This window comes from Scyliorhinus torazame, chromosome 1 (genome assembly GCF_047496885.1).
Source record: "Scyliorhinus torazame isolate Kashiwa2021f chromosome 1, sScyTor2.1, whole genome shotgun sequence".
Classification (NCBI taxonomy): Eukaryota; Metazoa; Chordata; class Chondrichthyes; order Carcharhiniformes; family Scyliorhinidae; genus Scyliorhinus; species Scyliorhinus torazame.
This window is the reverse complement of record NC_092707.1, coordinates 56,972,516-56,994,912: the sequence shown is the minus strand read 5'-3', so window position 1 is coordinate 56,994,912 and position 22,397 is coordinate 56,972,516. Positions and strand designations below refer to the sequence as shown.

At 49.6% G+C, this 22,397-nt stretch overlaps 1 protein-coding gene across 11 annotated transcripts in view; it reads left to right on the top strand.

Annotated features, from left to right (window-relative positions):
• The window catches only part of LOC140408146 (lysine-specific demethylase 2B-like), a 402,335-nt gene that overhangs the window by 247,624 nt on the left and 132,314 nt on the right, over nucleotides 1-22,397 (top strand). For all 11 annotated transcript variants that reach the window (XM_072495150.1, XM_072495146.1, XM_072495145.1 and 8 more), the window contains one exon: nucleotides 4,270-4,356. In XM_072495150.1, the coding sequence (XP_072351251.1) occupies nucleotides 4,270-4,356 (87 nt within the window). The remainder of the gene's footprint in view (nucleotides 1-4,269; nucleotides 4,357-22,397) is intronic.

The window sequence follows — 22,397 nt, the reverse complement described above, 5'->3', positions numbered from 1 at the left end:
CTTTCCGCAAGATATTTGACGAACGGTTGCCACCGCCTGGTGAACCCTTGAGCCGACCCCCTTAGGACGAACTTAATCCGCTCTAGCTTTATGAACCCCGCCATATCATTTATCCAGGTCTCCACCCCCGGGGGCTTGGCTTCTTTCCACATTAGCAATATCCTGCGCCGGGCTACTAGGGACGCAAAGGCCAAAACATCGGCCTCTCTCGCCTCCTGCACTCCCGGCTCTTGTGCAACCCCAAATATAGCCAACCCCCAGCTTGGTTCGACCCGGACTCCTACTACTTTTGAAAGCGCCTTTGTCACCCCCACCCAAAACCCCTGTAGTGCCGGGCATGACCAAAACATATGGGTATGATTCGCTGGGCTTCTCGAGCACCTCGCACACCTATCCTCCACCCCAAAAAATTTACTGAGCCGTATTCCAGTCATATGTGCCCTGTGTAATACCTTAAACTGAATCAGGCTTAGCCTGGCGCACGAGGACGACGAGTTTACCCTGTTTACGGCATCTGCCCACAGCCCCTCCTCGATCTCCTCCCCTAGCTCTTCTTCCCATTTCCCTTTTAGTTCGTCCACCATAGTCTCCCCTTCGTCCCTCATTTCCCTATATATATCCGACACCTTACCATCCCCCACCCATTTCTTTGAGATGACTCTGTCCTGCACCTCTTGTGTCGGGAGCTGCGGGAATTCCCTCACCTGTTGCCTCGCAAAAGCCCTCAATTGCATATACCTGAATGCATTCCCATGGGGCAACCCATATTTCTCGGTCAGCGCTCCCAGACTTGCGAACTTCCCGTCCACAAATAGATCTTTCAGTTGCGTTATTCCTGCTCTTTGCCACATTCCATATCCCCCATCCATTCCCCCCGGGGCAAACCTATGGTTGTTTCTTATCGGGGACCCCCCCAATGCTCCGGTCTTTCCCCTATGTCGTCTCCACTGTCCCCAAATCTTCAGTGTAGCTACCACCACCGGGCTCGTGGTGTAGTTCCTCGGTGAGAACGGCAATGGGGCTGTCACCATAGCCTGCAGGCTGGTCCCCCTACAGGACGCCCTCTCTAATCTCTTCCACGCCGCTCCCTCCTCCTCTCCCATCCACTTACTCACCATTGAAATATTAGCGGCCCAATAATACTCACTTAGGCTCGGTAATGCCAGCCCCCCCCTATCCCTACTACGCTGTAAGAATCCCTTCCTCACTCTCGGAGTCTTCCCGGCCCAAACAAAACCCATGATGCTCTTTTCTATCCTTTTAAAAAAAGCCTTCGTGATCACCACCGGGAGGCACTGAAACACAAAGAGGAATCTCGGGAGGACCACCATCTTAACCGCCTGCACCCTCCCTGCCATTGACAGTGCTACCATATCCCGTCTCTTGAAATCTTCCTCCATCTGTTCCACCAACCGCGTTAAATTTAGCCTGTGCAACGTGCCCCAATTCTTAGCTATCTGGATCCCCAGGTAACGAAAGTCTCTTGTTACCTTCCTCAACGGTAGGCCTTCTATTTCTCTACTCTGCTCTCCTGGATGCACCACAAACAGCTCACTCTTCCCCATGTTCAATTTATACCCTGAAAAATCCCCGAACTCCCCAAGTATCCGCATTATTTCTGGCATCCCCTCCGCCGGATCCGCCACATATAGTAGCAGATCATCCGCATATAAAGATACCCGGTGTTCTTCTCCTCCCCTAAGTATTCCCCTCCATCTCTTGGAACCTCTCAGCGCTATCGCCAGGGGCTCAATCGCCAGTGCAAACAGTAATGGGGACAGAGGACATCCCTGCCTTGTCCCTCTATGGAGCCGAAAATATGCCGATCCCCGTCCATTCGTGACCACACTCGCCACTGGGGCCCTATACAACAGCTGCACCCATCTAACATACCCCTCTCCAAAACCAAATCTCCTCAACACCTCCCACAGATAATCCCATTCCACTCTATCAAATGCTTTCTCGGCATCCATCGCCACTACTATCTCCGTTTCACCCTCTGATGGGGCCATCATCATTACCCCTAACAGCCTCCGTATATTCGTGTTCAGCTGTCTCCCCTTCACAAACCCAGTTTGGTCCTCGTGAACCACCCCCGGGACACATTCCTCTATTCTCATTGCCATTACCTTGGCCAGGACCTTGGCATCCACATTTAGGAGGGAAATTGGTCTGTAGAACCCGCATTGTAGCGGATCCGTGGGCTGGATTTCTTTGCAGAATGTCAGCTCCCAAGTCTGTCATTTGCTGACCACTTCCTGATTGTCATCTGCACAAACCTTTCTACAAAGTACAGGTAATACAGCACAGTCCAACTGAATATAACATTCTGTGGCAATTTGACCAGGCCCATCCTTCACAACACTGGATACAGAGCAAACTTTGTCATGTGGGGCCACTTGGTATTTGTGTATTGGGGGCCTATACGAACCTTGATCCAGCCATGCAAAAAGGTGGCCATTGGGGCGAGGATAATGTTGGATATGCTTTTCACCTATTCTTTGGAGATTTGTGCATCATGTGTCAAGTGGGGATGGCTCATTTTTGATCTCCAGACAATTTAGTCGCCTCATTTCGAGGCAGAAGAGCCCAAGTTTCTTCATTTTACTCTCCTCCTAACCCATACCCCCTCATAACCCATATCCCCTAACATTGGAGGTTAAACACACTGCTCCACTTTGCAGTGCCTCAAACATTTGGAAGTCTCTTGAGAATCTGAACTGGACATAAAATCCCAGGCATGGTTGAATGAGCACGATGACATTTGATCATTACCTTTTCTGACCCACATTCTCCTGTTTTTGCATGTTCTCCATCCTACTGGTTTTGTGGGTTGCCCCTTTACATAGGTTGGGCATGCCGAGCACCAAATTTACTAAGGTTCCTCAGTCCCTTTCAATTTCAACCATAGCTATTTTCACACTATTTATTGAGTACACATATATATTCTTTTCCTCCAGTATCATTTTTGTATGCATTAAATTAACATTGTTCTGCTCACTTATTTATCCTTCGCAACTCATTCTATATCTGTGATTTCCGTGCTACCTGTTCCAATACCACTCATTTGGTACAATTTACAGAATCGTCCATTTTGGGCACAGTTTCTGAATCCAGATCTTTTAAAATTATGTGGAGATATTGCTGCACCATCTCTGGTTGAGTTCACAGATGCCCATCTCATTATTCCCTGCTCCTTGCCACCAAAAATTCCCCATCTACACTTCAACCAGCTAATTATCATAGAATTTACAGTGCAGAAGGAGGCCATTTGGCCCATCGACTCTGCACCGGCTCTTGGAAAGAGCACCCTACCCAAGGTCAACACCTCCGCCCTATCCCCATAACCCAGTAACCCCACCCAACACTAAGGGCAATTTTGGACACTAAGGGCAATTTAGCAAGGCTAATCCACCTAACCCGCACATCTTTGGACTGTGGGAGGAAACCGGAGCACCCGGAGGAAACCCACGCACATACGGGGAGGATGTGCAGACTCCGCACAGACAGTGACCCAAGCCGGAATCGAACCTGGGACCCTGGAGCTGTGAAGCAATTGTGCTATCCACAAGGCTACCATGCTGCCCGTAATTACTCACGCCTTCTCTATCGTACCATTGAATTTAGATAAACCTTGTCAAAAGCCTCTTGGAAGTCGAGGTACACCACATCATGGGCTTGCAACAGTCCACAGGGGTTGTCCCTTCTTTAAAGAAGTTGAAGAAATTGGTCAGGCTGAATATTCTCCTTATTTAAGAAATCATTGGTGATGCACTGGGAGCACAATTTGATACCTCTGGATAAGTGAATTAAGATGGGCTGAATGACCATACACATTGCTAATGACCTACTGTCACTTTGCTGGAACCAGGTTGTTCACCTGACCTCCTAGGTGGAGAATAACACTTGCCAACTTAAACCAAAAGGAGAAAATGGTATCATGTAATACAAATTGGAAGCAGTTCCCCTCTACTTGGTCACAGTGCTTGCAAGCCGATAGAATTGCTTGCATTTGTCAGGTCAATTCCAGACGGGAGTATTTGAACAGTTGTCTGCAAAAGACGAGCCAGATGAAGCACAGCCTGATTTTAGAAGCTAAGAACCACAACTGTGTTCCAAACCACCTCTGAACGATGTTTCAGAAGGTCTGAAGTTAGACTCTTTATGGAAAGGAAGCCAATATTTAATTTAGATGAAATGAATAGAATACATAAATAAATGAATTTTGTTTACACAACATATGTTCTCTTATCCCTGTTGTGAATGCAGACGGTGCTGGAGGAACATGCTGATGATGATCAGAAACTGGCTATCACCGGGGTCCCAATCGTAACATGGCCAAAGAAGACCGTGAAGGTAAGAAGAGATGGCAGGATCATAAACTGAAGGAAACATATATCGTATTTTTCAATGTTATTCACAACTAAAATCTTTATGCTTGTAGAAAATGTTCATGTTGATGCAAATTACCACAGGCCAGTTCACTGTATCCAGAACTCTGACGAAGCAGAATTTTATATTCATTAAGGTTTTTTGACGTTAAAGATGTTTTACAATACTTTTCAAACCATTTATGCAAATTGTTTCAAGAGTGCTCATGTTGGGATTTGCAGAGGGTTTGTTGATCATGTAGTTTAAAGTATCTTTAAAGCTACGAGTGCAGGTTAAAATGTTATTAGTGCTGTTATATTTTTATCCTTGCATGTGCTTAAATTAGGCAATGTTTATACAAAGTTTGACTTTTGCATACATTATTCTTTTGGTACCAGTAGTGTAATGGTGACTTAATGTTGTCAACACAAACTCAACTTTCATGTTATTCATGTATAATTTGGAAATATATTCAGGCTGGTCGAAGGATTGTAATCCGGTATATTCATACAGTTAAAGTCAGGCTGTACATTTCTTTTGGCCTATTTTTGAATCAGTTGTTTATGATGAGGAATGTTCATGTTCAAGATTAGAACAGTTCATTTCAGGCATCCGTTGTCAGTATCAAACATTCCTTGGTATGGCATAGTTAAGCTCCTCTACTCTACCTTAATGCTGCCTCAGAAGAGCAAACCTTGATGCACTAATCTTTAATGTACCAATGTGATACCTTTCCATTTCTCACATTAGCATTCCTGTGACTTCTGAGAGAGAGATTGCTAAATTAGCGCCAAATTATGGGCAATTTTGTGATTTGAAGCCTCGGCAAAGTTATGGGAGAGGGTTGTTGAGGGTAGTGAGACTGGTCTGCACATAAATCTTCAAAAGTAGTTTGCCACCGTACCACATCAATTTGTTAGCAAAATTAAAAACCCATGGAATTAAAGAGACTAATAATGCATGTAAGTGAAAATGGCTGAGGGACATAATGTAGTTGTCCTTGAAGCATAATGTTTGAATATTTTAAGCCAGATTATGGGTAGATCCTTGGGAAGCAAGGGGCTGGTAGGTTATCAGGGATAGGTAGGGTGCAGATTTGAGGTTACCTTATCCGATCATCCATGATCTTTTTAAATGGAAGAGCAGAGTCGAGGGACTGAATGGCCTACTCCTCCTCCTTGTCCAAATGTTTGTATGTCTTGATAAACTGCTGTTTGTAGAACTGGAATAAAGTATACATTGGTGAGTTCCCCAGAATTTGGCAATTGGCCCACTGCTCTTTTTGATTATATATTCATCTGGAACTGGACTTGGTCATAGTTTCAAAGTTGCAAATTAAAATTTGTTGAAAAGAATGATGAGGATAGTAAGCTTCAGGAGGACATGGACTGGTGAAATAGGCAGACCAATGGCAAATAAAATTAACACAAAGTGTGAAGTGATGCATTTTGTAAAATGGATGAGGAGAGGCAAAAGAAAAACTAAATGGCACAATTTTCGAAGGAGTGCAGCAACAGAGAGATCTTGTGGATGTTTACAATACTTGGAAGGTGATAGAAAAGTGAGACAGCTTTTAAAAAAGCATATGGGGTCATTGGCTTTATTAATAGAAGAATAGATTACAGAAGCTATAACTTTACAAAATACTGGTTAGAAGCCAGAGTATTTACTGTGTTCAATTCTGGGCACCTCATTTGGATTGGATTGGATTTGTTTACTGTCACATGTACCAAGGTACTGTGAAAAGTATTTTTCTGCGAGGAGATCAAACCGATCATTACGGACATGAAAATAAAATAAAAATAAAATACATTATAGGGCAACACAAGGTACACAATGTGAATACATAGACACCGGCATTGGGTGAAGCACAGGATTGTAGTATTAATCAGGTCAGTCCATAAGAGGGTCGTTTAGGAGTTGGTAACAGTGGGGAAGAAGCTGTTTTTGAATCTGTTCGTATGTGTTCTCAGACTTTTGTATCTCCTACCCGATGAAATAAGTTGGAAGAGTGAGTAAACCGGGTGGGAGGGATCTTTGATTATGCTGCCCGCTTTCCCCAGGCAGCAGGAGGTGTAGATGGAGTTAATGGATGGGAGGCAGGTTTGTGTGATGGACTGGGCGGTGTTCACGACTCTCTGAAGTTTCTTGCGGTCCTGGGCCGAGCAGTTGCCATACCAGGCTGTGATGCAGCCCGATAGGATGCTTTCTATGGTGCATCTGTAAAAGTTGATAAGGGGTCATGTGGACATGCCGAATTTCCTTAGTTTCCTGAGGAAGTATAGGCGCTGTTGTGCTTTCTTGGTGGTAGCGTCGACGTGGGTGGACCAGGACAGATTTCTGGTGATGTGCACCCCTAGGAATTTGAAGCTATTAACCATCTCCACCTCAGCCCCATTGATGCTGACAGGAGTGTGTACAGTACTTTGCTTCCTAAAGCCAATGACCAGTTCTTTAGTTTTGTTGGCATTGAGGGATAGATTGTTGTCGTTCCACTAGGTTCTCTATCTCCCTCCTGCATTATGACTTTAGGAAGAATGTGAAGGCAATAGTGTGAGGGTTTAGAAGGAATTTATTAGAATAGTACCAAGGATGAAGGACCTCAGCTGTGTGAAGAGACAAGGGGGGTACTTCCGGTTGCGACAATGCGGAGCTAGGTCGCACATTCGACAGCTCCTGCAAAAAAACGACTTTTGGGCTCTTTTCAGGGCCCCCAACGCCATTTTTTCGAACTTTCCCGGTGTGGGAAGGAGATTACAATAGTTCCCCGACAGTATATGGCTTTTACCAGGAGCGGGGTGACTAAGAAGGTGGTGGTGGACCCGAAGAAGGTGCGAGGGAAGAAGAACAAAATGGCGGCGGGCGGAGACCAGGCAGTGTGGATGCAGTTGGCGCAGGAGCAACAGGAGGTTATCCAGCGCAGCTTCAGAGAGATTAAAGCGGACCTGCTTGAGGCGATGAAGGCTTCTATTGATAAGCTGCTGGAGATACAGACGGGCCAGGGGGTGGCGATCCGCGAGGCCCGACAAAAGATCTCCAACAACGAGGACGAGATCTTAGGCCTGGCGGTCAAGGTGGAGGCGCACGAGGCGCTCCACAAGAAAATGGCAGGAGCGGTTTGAGGAGATGGAGAATCGGTCGAGGCGGAAGAATCTGCGGATTCTGTGCCTCCCGGAGGGGCTGGAGGGGCCGGACGTGGGGACCAATGTGATCACCATGTTGAACTCGCTGATGGGAGCGGGGTCCTTCCAGGGGCCCCTGGAGCTGGAAGGGGCCCATAGAGTGCTGGCGAGGAGGCCCAAGGCTAACGAGCCTCCGCGGGCGGTGCTGGTGCAGTTTCATCGGTTCGCTGATCGGGAGTGTGTGCTCAGGTGGGTCAAGAAGGAGAGGAGCAGCAGGTGGGAGAACGCGGAGGTTTGAATATACCAGGACTGGAGTGCGGAGGTGGCGAAGAGGAGGGCCGGGTACAATCGAGCGAAGGCGGTGCTGCACAGGAAAGGGGTGAAGTTTGGCATGTTGCAGCCGGCGCGACTGTGGGTCACCTACAAGGACCGGCACCATTATTTTGAGTCTTCGGAGGAGGCGTAGGCCTTTGTTCAGGCCAAGAAGTTGGACACAGATTGAGGGTCGGAATGGGCTCTTGGAGGGGGGGGTCCTTTGCTCTTTTTTTTTTTGTGTTTTTTTCTTTTATATTTCTGGTCCGGTGAGGGTGGTTAGGGCGGGTTGGGCACTGTTTTGGTTGGGTTGGTCGGGGGGGCTCTTGGAGGGGGGTAAGCAAATGGAACAGGGGTGGATGGCCGGCGGTGAGATGGGGCCCCGCGGGGGAGGGGGTGGCCCGAGTCGGGGGTGAGGGGACTGGGCCTGTAAAAGGAGCTGCGTCAGAGGTGGCAGGGCCGGGTAGGTGGAAAGCGTGGGCTTTCCACCTACCCGGAGGCGCTCAAAGAGTCGGGAAGCCTTTATCAGGTACGCTCTATCTGGCCTGAAAAAGTGCGGCTTGCACTCTGCGCAGATTTGGCAGTTCCTGGTGGCTGTTCGGACCTCCTCAACAGAGTAGGGGAGGTTGCGGGTCTTCACAAAGTGGTAGAACTGAGTGACCCCCGGGTGGCAGAGGTCCTCGTGGAGGTCTTGGAGGCGGTCTACTTGTGCGTTGGCACATGTGCCGCGGGATAGGGCATCGGACGGCTCGTTCAGCTTTCCGGGACGATACAAGATCTCATAGTTATAGGTGGAGAGCTCGATCCTCCACCTCAAGATCTTGTCGTTCTTGATTTTGCCCCGCTGTGCATTATCGAACATAAAGGCTACCGACCGTTGGTCAGTGAGGAGAGTGAATCTCCTGCCGGCCAGGTAATGCCTCCAGTGTCGCACAGCTTCCACTATGGCTTGGGCTTCCTTTTCCACTGAGGAGTGGCGGATTTCTGAAGCATGGAGGGTCCGGGAGAAAAAGGCCACGGGTCTGCCCGCTTGGTTGAGAGTGGCCGCCAGAGCTACGTCGGATGCGTCGCTCTCGACTTGGAAGGGGAGGGACTCGTCTATTGCGTGCATCGTGGGCTTTGCGATATCCGCTTTGATGCGGCTGAAGGCCTGGCGGGCCTCTGTCGACAGGGGGAAGGTAGTGGACTGAATTAACGGGCGGGCCTTGTCCGCGTAGTGGGGGACCCACTGGGCGTAATAAGAGAAGAAGCCCAGGCAGCGTTTCAGGGCCTTAGAGCAGTGGGGGAGAGGGAACTCCATAAGGGGGCGCATGCGTTCAGGGTCGGGGCCTATCACTCCATTACGCACCACGTAGCCAAGGATGGCTAGACGGTCGGTGCTAAACACGGATTTTTCCTCGTTATAGGTGAGGTTCAGTGCGTCTGCGGTCTGGAGGAATTTGCGGAGGTTGGCGTCGTGGTCCTGCTGGTCATGGCTGCAGATGGTTACATTGTCAAGGTATGGGAACGTGTCCCGCAAACCGTGCTGGTCAACCATTCGGTCCATCTCCCGTTGGAAGACCGAGACTCCGTTAGTGAAGCCAAATGGGACCCTTAAAAAGTGGTAGAGCCGACCGTCTGCCTCGAAGGCCGTGTACTTGCGGTCGCTCGGGCGGATGGGGAGCTGATGGTATGCGGACTTAAGGTCCACGGTGGAAGAGACCTTGTATTGTGCAATCCGATTGACCATGTCGGATATGCGGGGGAGAGGGTGCGCATCTCGCTGCGTGTACCTATTGATGGTTTGACTATAGTCTACGACCATCCTCTGCTTCTCCCCGGTCTTTACAACTACCACCTGGGCTCTACAGGGACTATTGCTGGCCTGGATTATGCCTTCCTTCAGCAGCCGCTGGACTTCAGACCGGATAAACGTTCGGTCCTGTGCGCTGTACCGTCTGCTCCTAGTGGCGACAGGTTTGCAATCCGGGGTGAGGTTCGCAAACAAGGAAAGCGGTGCAACCTTGAGGGTCGCCAGGCTGCAGATAGTGAGTGGGGGTATAGGGCCACCGAATTGGAACGTTAAGCTCTGGAGGTTACATTGGAAATCTAACCCGAGGAGAGTGGGAGCGCAGAGGTGGGGGAGGACATAAAGCAGATAATTCTTAAACTCGCTCCCTTGCACTGTTAGGTTCGCGATGCAGAACCCTTTGATTTCTACGGAATGGGATCCTGCTGCCAGGAATATCTTTTGGGTACTCGGATGGATTGAAAGAAAACAGCGTCTTACCGAATCCGGATGGATAAAACTTTCCGTGCTCCCAGAGTCGATCAGGCATGGCGTTTCGTACCTGTTAACCAGCACCGTCGTTGTTGCCGTTTGGAGCGTCCGGGGCCGCGACTGGTCCAGGGTCACCGAAGCCAGTCGTGGTTGCTGCATCGGGGCGTTTTCTTCAGACCCCGTGGAGCCGTCCATGCTGGGGTCCTTGGCTATCAGCCAAGATGGTGGCGTCCATGGATCGCACGTGGTCGGGGGCGGACAAAATGGCCACGCCCATGGATCGCACATGTCCGGAGGGTCACAAGATTGCGGCGCCCAACCTCCCCGCTTGGAGTCCGGGACCCAAAATGGCGGCGCCCGTTGGCCGCACATGAATCGTTGGGGGGGTTGAGTCTGCTGTCCCATTTCTCCCCGGAGATTGCGGCGACCCCCCGGGACTGGCACACCACCGAATAGTGCCCCATCTTGCCGCAACTTTTACAGATGGCCGAGCGGGCCGGGCAGCGCTGCCGGGGGTGTTTCGACTGCCCGCAAAAATAGCAGCGGGTCCCCCCCCAGGTGGTCTGGTGCTCTGGCCGCGCAGACTAGCGGGGGGATGGGGGGTGCCAGGGAGTCGGTCGCAGCGGGGGTCCACGGAGCCCAAGGGGCTGCCGTGCGGCCGGGGCCGTAAACGCGGGCATTTTGTGAGGCCACATCGAGGGAGGCCGCAAGGGCCTGTGCCTTCCTCAGCCCTAGTGAGTCTCACTCCAGCAGTCGCTGGCGGATTTTGGATGAGGTCATACCTGCCACAAAAGCATCCCTGATTAGGAGCTCCATATGTTCGTTTGCGCTCACCGATGGGCAGTTGCAGCTCCTTCCCAAGATTAGCAGTGCGCTGTAGAACTCGTCCAACTTTTCTCTGGGGATTTGCCGTCTCATCGCGAGTTGGTGGCGTGCGTAGACTTGGTTTACGGGCCGAATGTAGACTCTTTTCAGCATGGTGAGCGCCGTCGGGAAATCCTCCGCGTCTTCGATGAGCGTGTAGATCTCCGGGCTCACCCTGGAATGCAGGACCTGCATTTTCTGGTCTTCTGTGATCTGGCCGGGGGCCGTTCGGAAGTATCCCGCGAAGCACGCTAGCCAGTGTTTAAATACGGCCGCTGAGTTTGCTGCATGGGGGCTGATTCGCAGACACTCCGGGGTGATCCGGAGCTCTATAGTCTTTTTAAGTCTGCTTAATAAATTGTAGCACAATCAATTACTCACGAGACGAGAAGAGATGAAGTCAATCGAAGGCTTTATTAAGCAGACTTGTTCCCCAGCAGCTCAGTTACAGAATGCGGCTGCTGGGAGAACCCGGTTCTTATACTCCGCCTTACTGGGTGGAGCCAGCAGGTGGCAGATCCAATCAGGACCCAGTGTCTGTCTACCAATGGCCCCTCGGCATCACAGGTACCGTACTACCCCTAATACATACCACCACAGGTAGGTCAGGTGTTTCATTCAGGGCTGGATGCCAAAAATCGAGGGGTGGCGATCTTGGTGGGAAAGAAGGTGTCATTTGAGGCGTCGAGCATTGTGGCAGACAATGGCGGTAGGTACGTAATGGTAAGTGGTAAGCTGCAGGGAGAGAGGGTGGTACTGGTCAATGTGTATGCCCCGAATTGGGACGATGCGGGTTTTATGCGGTGCATGTTGGGTCGGATCCCAGACTTGGAAGTGGGGGGTCTGATAATGGGGGTAGACTTTAACACGATGCTGGATCCGGCATTGGATTGCTCCAGGTCTAGGACGGGTAGGAAGCCAGCGGTGGCTCGAGTGCTGAGGGGGTTTATGGACCAGATGGGAGGGGTGGACCCTTGGAGATTTGCAAGGCCGGGGGCTAGGGAATTTTCATCTCACATGTCCATAAGGCTTATTCCCGGATCGACTTTTTTATTTTGAGCAGGGCGCTGATAGCAAGAGTAGAGGATACCGAGTACTTGGCGATAGCCATTTCGGATCACGCCCCGCATTGGGTGGACCTAGAGCTGGGGGAGGAGAGGGACCAGCGCCGGTTGTGGCGCTTGGAGGTGGGGCTGTTGGAGGACAAGGAGGTGAGTGAGCGGGTCTGAGGAAGTATAGAGAGATATCTGGAGGCCAACGATAACGGGGAGGTCCGAGTGGGGATGGTATGGGAGGCGCTGAAGGCGATGGTTAGGGGGAGAGCTGATCTCCATTAGGGCCCACAAGGAGAGGAGGGAGCGGGGGAAGAGGGAGAGGCTGGTGGGGGAAGATGGTGAGGGTAGACAGGAGGTATGCGGATGTGCCCGAGGAAGGATTGTTGAGGAAGAGGCGCAGCCTCCAGGCCGAATTCGACCTGGTGACCACCAGGAAGGCGGAGGTGCAGTGGAGGAAGGCCCAGGGGGCGATTTAAGAGTATGGGGAAAAGGCAAGCCGGACGCTTGCGCATCAGCTTCGGAAGCGGGACGCAGCTAGGGAGATCGGGGGAGTTAAGGACAGGGGCGGGAGTGTGGTGCGGAATGGGGTTGGCATCAATGGGGTCTTCAGGGACTTTTATGAGGAATTGTACCGGTCCGAGCCCCCACTGGAGGAGTGAGGGATGGGCCGCTTTCTGGACGAATTGAGGTTTCCGAAGGTGGAGGAGGGACTGGTTGCGGGATTGGGGGCCCCGATTGGGCTGGATGAGCTGACCAAAGGGATAGGACGCATGCAGGCGGGGAAGGCACCGGGGCCAGACGGTTTCCCGGTCGAATTCTATAAAAAATATATGGACCTGTTGTGCCCGTTGCTAGTTAGGACCTTCAATGAGGCAAGGGAGGGGGGGGCTTTGCCCCCGACGATGTCCCGGGTACTGATCTCCTTGATCCTGAAGCGGGACAAGGATCCCCTGCAGTGTGGGTCTTACAGGCTGATTTCGTTGCTAAATGTAGATGCCAAGGTGCTGGCGAAGGTCTTAGCCTTGAGGATTGTGTGCCACAGATCATCCATGAAGACCAGACTGGGTTTGCGAAGGGGAGGCAGTTGAACGTGAATGTGCGGAGGCTTTTGAACGTTATCATGATGCCGGCGAGGGAGGGGGAGGCGGAGATAGTGGTGGCGATGGACGCTGAGAGAGCCTTCAATAGGGTAGAGTGGGGGTACCTGTGGGAGGTGCTGAAGAGGTTTGGGGAGGGGTTTGTCAGGTGGGTTAGGCTGTTGTGTGAGGTCCCGATGGCGAGTGTGGCCACGAACAGGAGGAGGGCCGGGTACTTTCGGTTGCACCGAGGGACGAGGCAGGGGTGTCCCCTGTCGCCCCTGCTCTTCGCACTGGCGATTGAACCCCTGGCTATGGCACTGAGGGAGTCGAGGAACTGGAGGGGGTTGGGGTGGGGAGGAGCATAGGGTGTCGCTCTATGCAGACAATTTGCTGCTATATGTGGCGGACCCGGTGGGGGGAATGCCGGAGGTAATGAAGATCCTTAGGGAATTCGGGGATTTCTCGGGGTACAAGCTCAACATGGGGAAGAGCGAGCTGTTCGTGGTTCACCCAGGCGAGCTCCCACTAAAAAGGGCGGAGAGGAGCTTCAGGTATTTGGGGGTCCAGGTGGCCAGGAGCTGGGGGTCTCTGCATAGGCTTAATTTCACAATGCTGGTGGAGCAAATGAAGGAGGGGTTCGATAGGTGGGACGTGTTGCCGCTGTCCTTGGCGGGTAGGGTGCAGTCAGTCAAAATGACCGTGCTCCCAAAGTTTTCGTTCCTGTTCCAGTGCCTCCCCCTGTTTATCCCGAAGGCCTTTTTTAGGCGGGTCAACAGGAGTATAATGGGGTTTGTGTGGGTGCAAGGGACTCAGAGGGTGAGAAGCGTGTTCCTGGAGCGGAGTAGAGAATGGGGCGGGGGGGGACTGGCGCTGCCCAACCTCTGTGGGGACTACTGGGTTGCCAATGCGACGATGGTGCGCAAGTGGGTGATGGAGGGGGAGGGGGCTGGATGGAAGAGGCTGGAGACGGCGTCTTGTGTGGGTACGAGTCTGGGGGCGCTGGCAACGGCGCCGCTACCGTTCCCTCCAAGGAGGTATACCACGAGCCCGGTGGTGGCGGCTGCCCTCAAACTTTGGTGGCAGTGGAGGCGGCACAGGGGGGAAGTTGGGGACTCGGTGTGGACCCCAATACGGGGGAACCACCGGTTCGTCCCAGGGAGAACAGATGGAGGGTTTTCGGGGTGGCACAGGGCAGGGATACGAAGGTTGGGGGACCTGTTTGTGGACAGGAAGTTCACGAGTTTGGGTGAGCTGGAGAAGTACGGGCTCCCCCCAGGGAACACCTTCAGGTACTTACAGGTAAGGGCGTTTGCCAGGCGGCAGGTGGTGGAATTCCCGCGGCTGCTGCCAGACACAGTACAGGACAGGGTGCTCCACCGGGGGGGGTGCGGGGGGGGGAGATCTCGGAAACTTACCAGGTGATGCAGGAGGAGGAGGAGACCTCGGTGGTGGAGGTGAAAGGTAAGTGGGAGGAGGAGTTGGGAGAGGAGATTGAGGAAGGGACGTGGACAGATGCCCTAGGGAGGGTGAACTCTTCCTCATCGTGCGCAAGGCTCAACCTCATACAGTTTAAGGTGCTGCACGGGGCACACATGACCGGGACAAGGATGAGCCGGTTCTTTGGGGGTGAGGACAGGTGTGTTAGGTGCTCAGGGAGGCCAGCAAACCACACCCATATGTTCTGGGCATGCCCAGTGCTGGAGGAATTTTGGAAGGGCGTAGCGAGGATGGTGTCGAGGGTGGTAGGATCCAGGGTCAAACCGGGCTGGGGGCTCGCAATATTTGGGGTCGCAAAGGAGCCGGGAGTGCAGGGGGCGAAAGCGGACGATATTCTGGCCTTTGCGTCCCTGGTAGCCCGGCAAAGGATTCTTCTTCAGTGGAAGGATGCAAGGCCCCCAAGCGTGGAATCCTGGATCAACGATATGGCGGGGTTTATTAAGTTGTCGAGGGTGAAATTCGCCTTGAGATGGTACCCGGTACAAGGGTTCTTTGGGCGGTGGCAACCGTTCTTAGACTTCCTGGCAGAATGGTAGACATTGGTCAATGGCAGCAGCAACGTGGGGGGGGGTTTACTTTATTTTTGTTTTTGTTATTTACACTGGAGGGTCTGAGGGGCTGCATATACCTGTTGCGTTAAGTCGGGGTGTTAATGTTATTTATTATTTATGTTCAGGGTGGAGGGGGGTATGGAGGGTTGCTTTTCTGGACTGTGTTTTGTATCCTGTTTGGGTTTCTTTTTCATTTTGTTATTGATATTTTATGAAAACCTTAATAAAAATTATTTTTTTTAAAAAGAAGTGACAAGGGGGAAACTGGAATTGTTCCCCTTGGAGTAGAGGAAGTTAGGAGTTTCGATGGACATGTTAGAATCGTGAATAGTTTTGATAGAGTAAATAAGAGGCTGGTTCTGGTGGCTGAACTGTTGGTAGCCAGAGAAACAGAGTGACATGAGAATGATTTTTTTAGACAATGAGTTCTGATCTGGAATGCACTGCCTGCAAGGTTGGTTGAAAGTGATTCAATTGCAACATTTAAAAGTGAATTGGGGTATAATCCTTGATGGGAAAAATTTGCATGGCTGCAGAGATTGCGTGAAGTGGGACAATTTTGGTAGGCCTATTAAAGAGCCAACAAACAAAGAAAGAATGGGTGGAATGGCCTCCTTTTTATGTTGCATCATTCTATGATTCAGACAGCTGGAACCATGTTGTGAATACCCAAGTGGATTTAATGTAGGACCTTTAGATCCATAAATAGAGTTAACTTTCAATCTGTTGTATTCAAATTACAGATTCCAAAATGAAAGGTCGGTGTCTAACCAATCAAATCCAAGTTTGAACCTCATTCCTAACTTAGCGACGAATAGTCGCTAAGGGATTAGGTTAACCCTGACGGGGAGACTAGATTGCACCACAAAATTGCTCTTCGAGAAAGTAGGACTGACCATGAATGTTCAGCTCTTTGCTTGATAAAAAATCATAGAGACTAGTTGATTATGGTGTACTGTGGATAACAAGAATGATGATGAATATATGAACAATTATGTGAATTGAGAGAATTGAACCCTAATGGGGTTCGGAGAAGAAAAGAAACTTCTGTAACTATTTATGTTGTCACTCCTATGGTGCTATTACACTGACATTCTATTTTTTATTAAATTTAGAGTAGCCAATTATTTTTCTTCTCCAATGAAGGGGCAATTTAGCATGGCCAATCCACCTAACCAGCGCATCTTTGCATTGTGGGGTGAAACCCATGCAGACATGGGGAGAATGTGCAAACTCCACACACAGAGTGACCCAGGGATTTGAACCCGGGTCCTCAGCGCCTCAGTCCCAGTGCTATCCACTGTGCCACATGCCGCCCCTTTTACACTGCCATTCTAGAACTGGTGTGAGCAAATACCACAGTTGTGCTGTGAACACTCTACTCAGGGAATGAATACTTAAAATCATGTACAAAGATTTGCCTGCTAATATCCAACTACCTCCTAAGGTTCCATACAGCTGCAGCATGACTTAAGAAAAAAAATTAGAACCTTAGTTATGCCACACTTGGAGTATAGTCTACAATTCTGGTTGCCACACTACCAGAAGGATGTGGAGCCTTTGGAGAGAGTGCAGAAGAGATTTACCAGGATGTTGCCTGGTGTGGAGGGCATTCGCTATGAGGAGAGGTTGAATAAACTTGGTTTGTTCTCACTGGTCTACAAAATTATGAGGGGCATAGACAGAGTGGATAGTCAGAGGCTTTTTCCCAGGGTAGAGGGGTCAATTACTAAGGGGCATTGGTTTAAGGTGCGAGGGGCAAGGTTTAGAGGAAATGTACGAGGCAAGTTTTTTTTACACACAGGGTAGTGGGTGCCTGGAACTCGCTGCCGGAGGGCGTGGTGGAAGCAGGGACGATAGTGATGTTTAAGGGGCGTCTTGACAAATACATGAATAGGATGGGAATAGAGGGATATGGACCCCCGAAGTGCAGAAGATTTTAGTTTAGATGGGCAGCATGGTCGGCGAGGGCTGAAGGGCCTGTTCCTGTGCTGTACTTTTCTTTGCTCTTTGTTCTCTTCCATGTGACTGTTAGAAAATGGAAAAAGTGCAGAAGACCGGTTTACTATACCTGTCACTTTCTATCAGGCCTCACAAAATCCTTCATCAGCATTTTTGGCCCCCTTACCTCAGAAAGGATATTATTGCCACAGTGGGGGTGCAACAAAGGTTCATCAGACTTGTTTTGGGGATATTGGGACTGTCTTATGAAGAGAGATTGGGGAAACTGGGCCTTAATTGGAAAAAACTTGGGTACTCTATTTATAGTTTTAAAAAAAAAAGAAAAGTAGCAAATGTTCAAGAAATAGGCCAGTCAGTTTAACATCAATGATGGGTACCTATACCTATAGTCCGAAACTTCGGGCAGCATGGTAGCACAGTGGGTCGCACTGTTGCTTCACAGCTCCAGGGTCCCAAGTTCAATTCCTGGCTTGGGTCACTGTCTGTGTGGAGTCTGCACGTTCTCTCCGTGTCTGCGTGGGTTTCCTCCGGGTGCTCCGGTTTCCTCCCACAAGTTCCAAAATACGTGCTTGTTAGGTGAATTGGACATTCTGAATTCTCCCTCCGTGTACCCGAAGAGGTGCCGGTATGTGGCGACGAGGAGCTTTTCACAGTAACTTTATTGCAGTGTTAATGTAAGCCTACTTGTGGCAATAAAGATTATGAATTATTATATCTAAATACATTCCCTCTCGGAACTGGAAGCTCTCTGAAATCCATTCTAACCCTGCAAACATACCCTCCAAAAACAGGTCTCTAAACCTCTTTAATCCCTCCCTCTCAAGAACTCTTCTTGTCCAACCGGTGCCACCAACACCTGCCTTCCAACCCGCTCCACCTCCGGAAAGGTCAACTCATCTTAAAATTGTACAATTGTCGATTCCTCCTCCGGTTGCTCATACTTATATAGCCCACAGTAAAAGGTCTCAAACAACTCATTGACCAACCCCACATCCAAGTCGCACGAAAGTAACACGAAGACAAGGCGGGTAAACCATCCCAAAACCCACGTTGCTTTTGTAGAGAGCTGTGTTAGCCTTATTGAACACCACGTCCCTTCGCACCAACTCTGCCCCGAAATCTTGATATATTTGGATGGGATGATTCTCCCCTCTACACTCTTAAGTGTCCGCCGCCCATTTAGGGACCCCACGGGCTTCCCAAACATCTCAGATACATAGTCCGTGGCGCTTGTACCTTCCAGACCCTCTGGCAGACCAACGATCCTTAAATTCTGTTGTCTGGAGCGGTTCTCCAGGTCATCGACTTTCAACTTTTGTACCCCCGCCCTCAAACCCGATCGCTGTGATCATTGGGCACCTCCTCCACTTTAATCGTAGTCCCCTGTACCTCCACCCGCTGATCCAACCTGCCTAAGGTCGTACAAATAGGTGTCGAGGTCCTCTCAATCGCCTTCCTCAAATCACCAGCAACTGTGTGTCGCTATTTCTTGAATTCTCGTGACAAGAATTCCACCAACTTCTCGGTCATCCACCGTGTGAGCAACTATGCCATGGAGACCTTTGCCATTTTCTCCGTTTTCTGAGGCTCGAGAGAAATCTAAATTGGACGAAGATCCCTTGCCCGATTTATTCCGAGTATTATACCCCTTGTACATCTCTCGACAGAGAGGATCTAATTCTGACATTCTGTACCCATTTCTGCCTTAAGAAAACACTTGATAAAAGGGCCAAAAAACAAATCCTCAGGCAGAAGCCACCTAGTGTGACTGCTCCCCTCATAGCCACCACCGGAAGTACTAAACAGAGATTTCTAACATGAGGTATCAGCCTTCGAACACTTTGAGGGTGCATTGATGCATTGGATGTAGCACTGCAATGTCCTGGGAGCCAGTAAGGATAGAGTACTCCGGTGTATACGGGTTGAGGATGATTTGTTTCTTTATTCAACTATTTTGGTGCTGTACCTGCAAAATTCTCAGGTACTTTCGACCAGTTTACTTATTGAAAGGTTTTACCTAAGGTGTCTTTATTTTCGAGGAAACAAACCACAAACATAAGTTCAAAATTCAACAATATTTATTGGCACAATTAACCCTCATCAGTACCCAAGATCAGTGTATACTGCCCGTAATGATGGCTTGATAGGCTATGGACCTGATTGCTGGAATTCCTCTGGCCCGTCTTCACAAAGGTGGTTCTCGCTTGCGGTCTTTTCCTTCCTTCCTTCTGGTCTGGTCAAGGTTTGGTCTGGTCTTCACTTCTCCAATCTGGTCAAGGTCACCTCGCACACCGAGTCTTTGCTTTTCGAGGGGTCCGGAACGCCTGTGTTTATCCCCCCTCCCTTCATGCCCTTTTACCATTTCCTCTGGCTTTCTGCCAATGACGCCTCAGGTGGGAGTCTCAGCAACTAATGGTCCGGTTGATGACCGTTTGACAGGCCACCTGAGCCCGCTCATGTGTCCCATCCCATCTTTGGTGGTGTAGGCTGCACATAACCTGTTCCCATATAAGGTAACAGTAGAAACTCTGGGTGACGGAAAGTCTGGCTCAATCTGGGCTACTGACAGTAGACCTCTGCTTATCAATAGGGTGCAATGATCTCCCTCATGGGTGATTGACGGGGCAGGTCCAAACATATTCTGGCAGTTTGTGTGTTGCTTGTGTATTTGACTTTGGTCAAGTCTGAATTTCAACAGCCTGCCTGAGGTTTGACTGCAGTATGATTTTAAAATGCCCAATTCTTTAATTTAGGATATCCAATTTAATCGAGCGAATTCTTTACTTTAAAATACCTAATTTTAATCGGACCTAAATCTTGGCCTTGCTAGGTTGCCAGGGTCCCTCCTCCAGTGAGCGTCAGCGAACAATATCACACAATACCGACCAAACCACCTTTGACGAGTAAGATCCTGATCTTGGGTTTACAGTGTTATCCCTGGCCCACAACAGTGCAAAATCTTAATATAGTAGAACACATTAACAGCAAACAACAACAAAAAAATTCAACAACAATAAGACGCAACAATATTACTAGGAATTTACAGGTGTAAGAAATATGTTAATGTCAAGGGTGAACAGGCATACAGAGTAGGAAACTATTACAAAATATATATACATTCATTTTACACAACGGAACAGTAGAACTAAGTACATCGGTGCTGAATGGGACGTCACTGGCTTCTTTTATATATTCTTTCTTGAAGTCGGAGGGCCATTTCTGCCTCAAAGCATCGCGTAAATTCTTTTTTCCAACGGACTAATTTGACGGTGAGGATGGTTGGGTACACTGACCGCCATAAGCAGAATGCCTATTATGGTTGCATGTGACAGGAAGCGGACCCATGGGTGAATTTGAATATTTGAATCCCTATCTCCGAGCTCCTCCCACCATGTAGTGACTTTGATCTCACTAATTTTCTTTTTTATTTCCTTGGTTTGTTGCACAATTTTGACATGGTCTTGTGTGCCGTGATCAATTGTGCACGAATTTGTTGGAGCTTTTCGGGCAGAACTGTTATCCCGGTGTCAAATCTTTTGAAATATTCAGCCAAATTTTGTCTTGATTCCTCGCTAGCATTAATAAATAATTTTTCCCTCCGGTGTACGTCTACCATTTCAATCAACCATATCCTAGTGGAAATGTGTGGCCTGAAGCAGAAAGAATGTTGTGGATGGTACATGTACTAGGGGCTGGTTTAGCACAGTGGGCTAAACAGCTGGTTTGTAATGCAGAACAAGGCAGCAGCGCGGGTTTAATTCCCGTACCGGCTTCCCCGAACAGGCGCCGGAATATGGCGACGGGCTTTTCACAGTAACTTTCAGTAACTTCATTGAAGCCTACTTGTGACAATAAGCGATTATTATTATTATTATTATTATTATTATTATTATTATTATTATTATTCTGCCCCATATTAGTAGTTCGCTAGCGAGGTTGTGATGCAATATTCTCCGTCCCCCCTGTATGTTACCCAGGTGACATGCCTTTCCAGATTTCTAATTTCTAGTGTACAATTTAGGTCGGCAGTTGTCCTGATTCCACACAGGGCATGCACATTCCTGATTCCACACAGGGCATGCACATTCCTGATTCCACACAGGGCATGCACATTCCTGATTCCACACGGCATGCACATTCCTGATTCCACACAGGGCATGCACGTTCCTGATTCCACACAGGGCATGCACATTCCTGATGCCACACAGGGCATGCACATTCCTCATGCCACACAGGGCATGCGCATTCCTGATGCCACACAGGGCATGCGCATTCCTGATTCCACACGGGGCATGCACGTTCCTGATTCCACACGGGGCATGCACGTTCCTGATTCCACACAGGGCATGCACGTTCCTGATTCCACACAGGGCATGCACGTTCCTGATTCCACACAGGGCATGCACGTTCCTGATTCCACACAGGGCGTGCACGTTCCAGATTCCACACAGAGCATGCACATTCCTGATTCCGCACAGGGCATGCACATTCCTGATTCCACACAGGGCATGCACATTCCTGATTCCACACAGGGCATGCACATTCCTGATTCCACACAGGGCATGCACATTCCTGATTCCACACAGGGCATGCACATTCCTGATTCCACACAGGGCATGCACATTCTCATATGCCTAGTCTGGGCACCCAACTATTTTTTCTGTGGGTTCACATTTGTCCAGACTGGTGCTGATGAGCGTCCCTCCTTTCTTGACAACATATGGGAGAGTTCCCTGATACCCCATCCACATCCCTTCGTGAATGACTCCTACATTTTTGGCTTTGAAGAGTCTCAACCCAACTTTGTCTTTTAGTATGACTAGGATCACTAATACCATCCCTAACGCAATTTCCGGGATCCCCCTAGAGCTATCATTAGACCAGACCATTAGACAGTGAAATGGCAAGTTATGTGGTACAATATACATGGTTTGTTACATGGTGCAATATAGATGTTCAATTTGTTCATCACTGATCCAGGACGGAACTTTCCATCTGCTAACCTGGTCGAGGTTCTCTCGCAGCTGCTCGACCGTCCACTGGCCATATATGGTGCACAGGTTTGGTTCTGCTGCCTGGCATCATCCTCCACTCTCCCTTGGGCAATCCGATTTAATATTTGGGCGTGTCCCTCCAGGATAGTAGCCATAAGGCTACTGGCCCTGTTCCCTGCCAGATCTCCCTCCGCATCTTGTCGAGTGTTGTCATTTAAGCTATCCAAGGTGTGTTTAATTTGTTGGGTTAGGACTCGGAGCTTGTTATCCAAATCTGCCAAATCAAGCACATTGATGGCGGATACCCTTGTCCCATATGAGGTTGCCAGA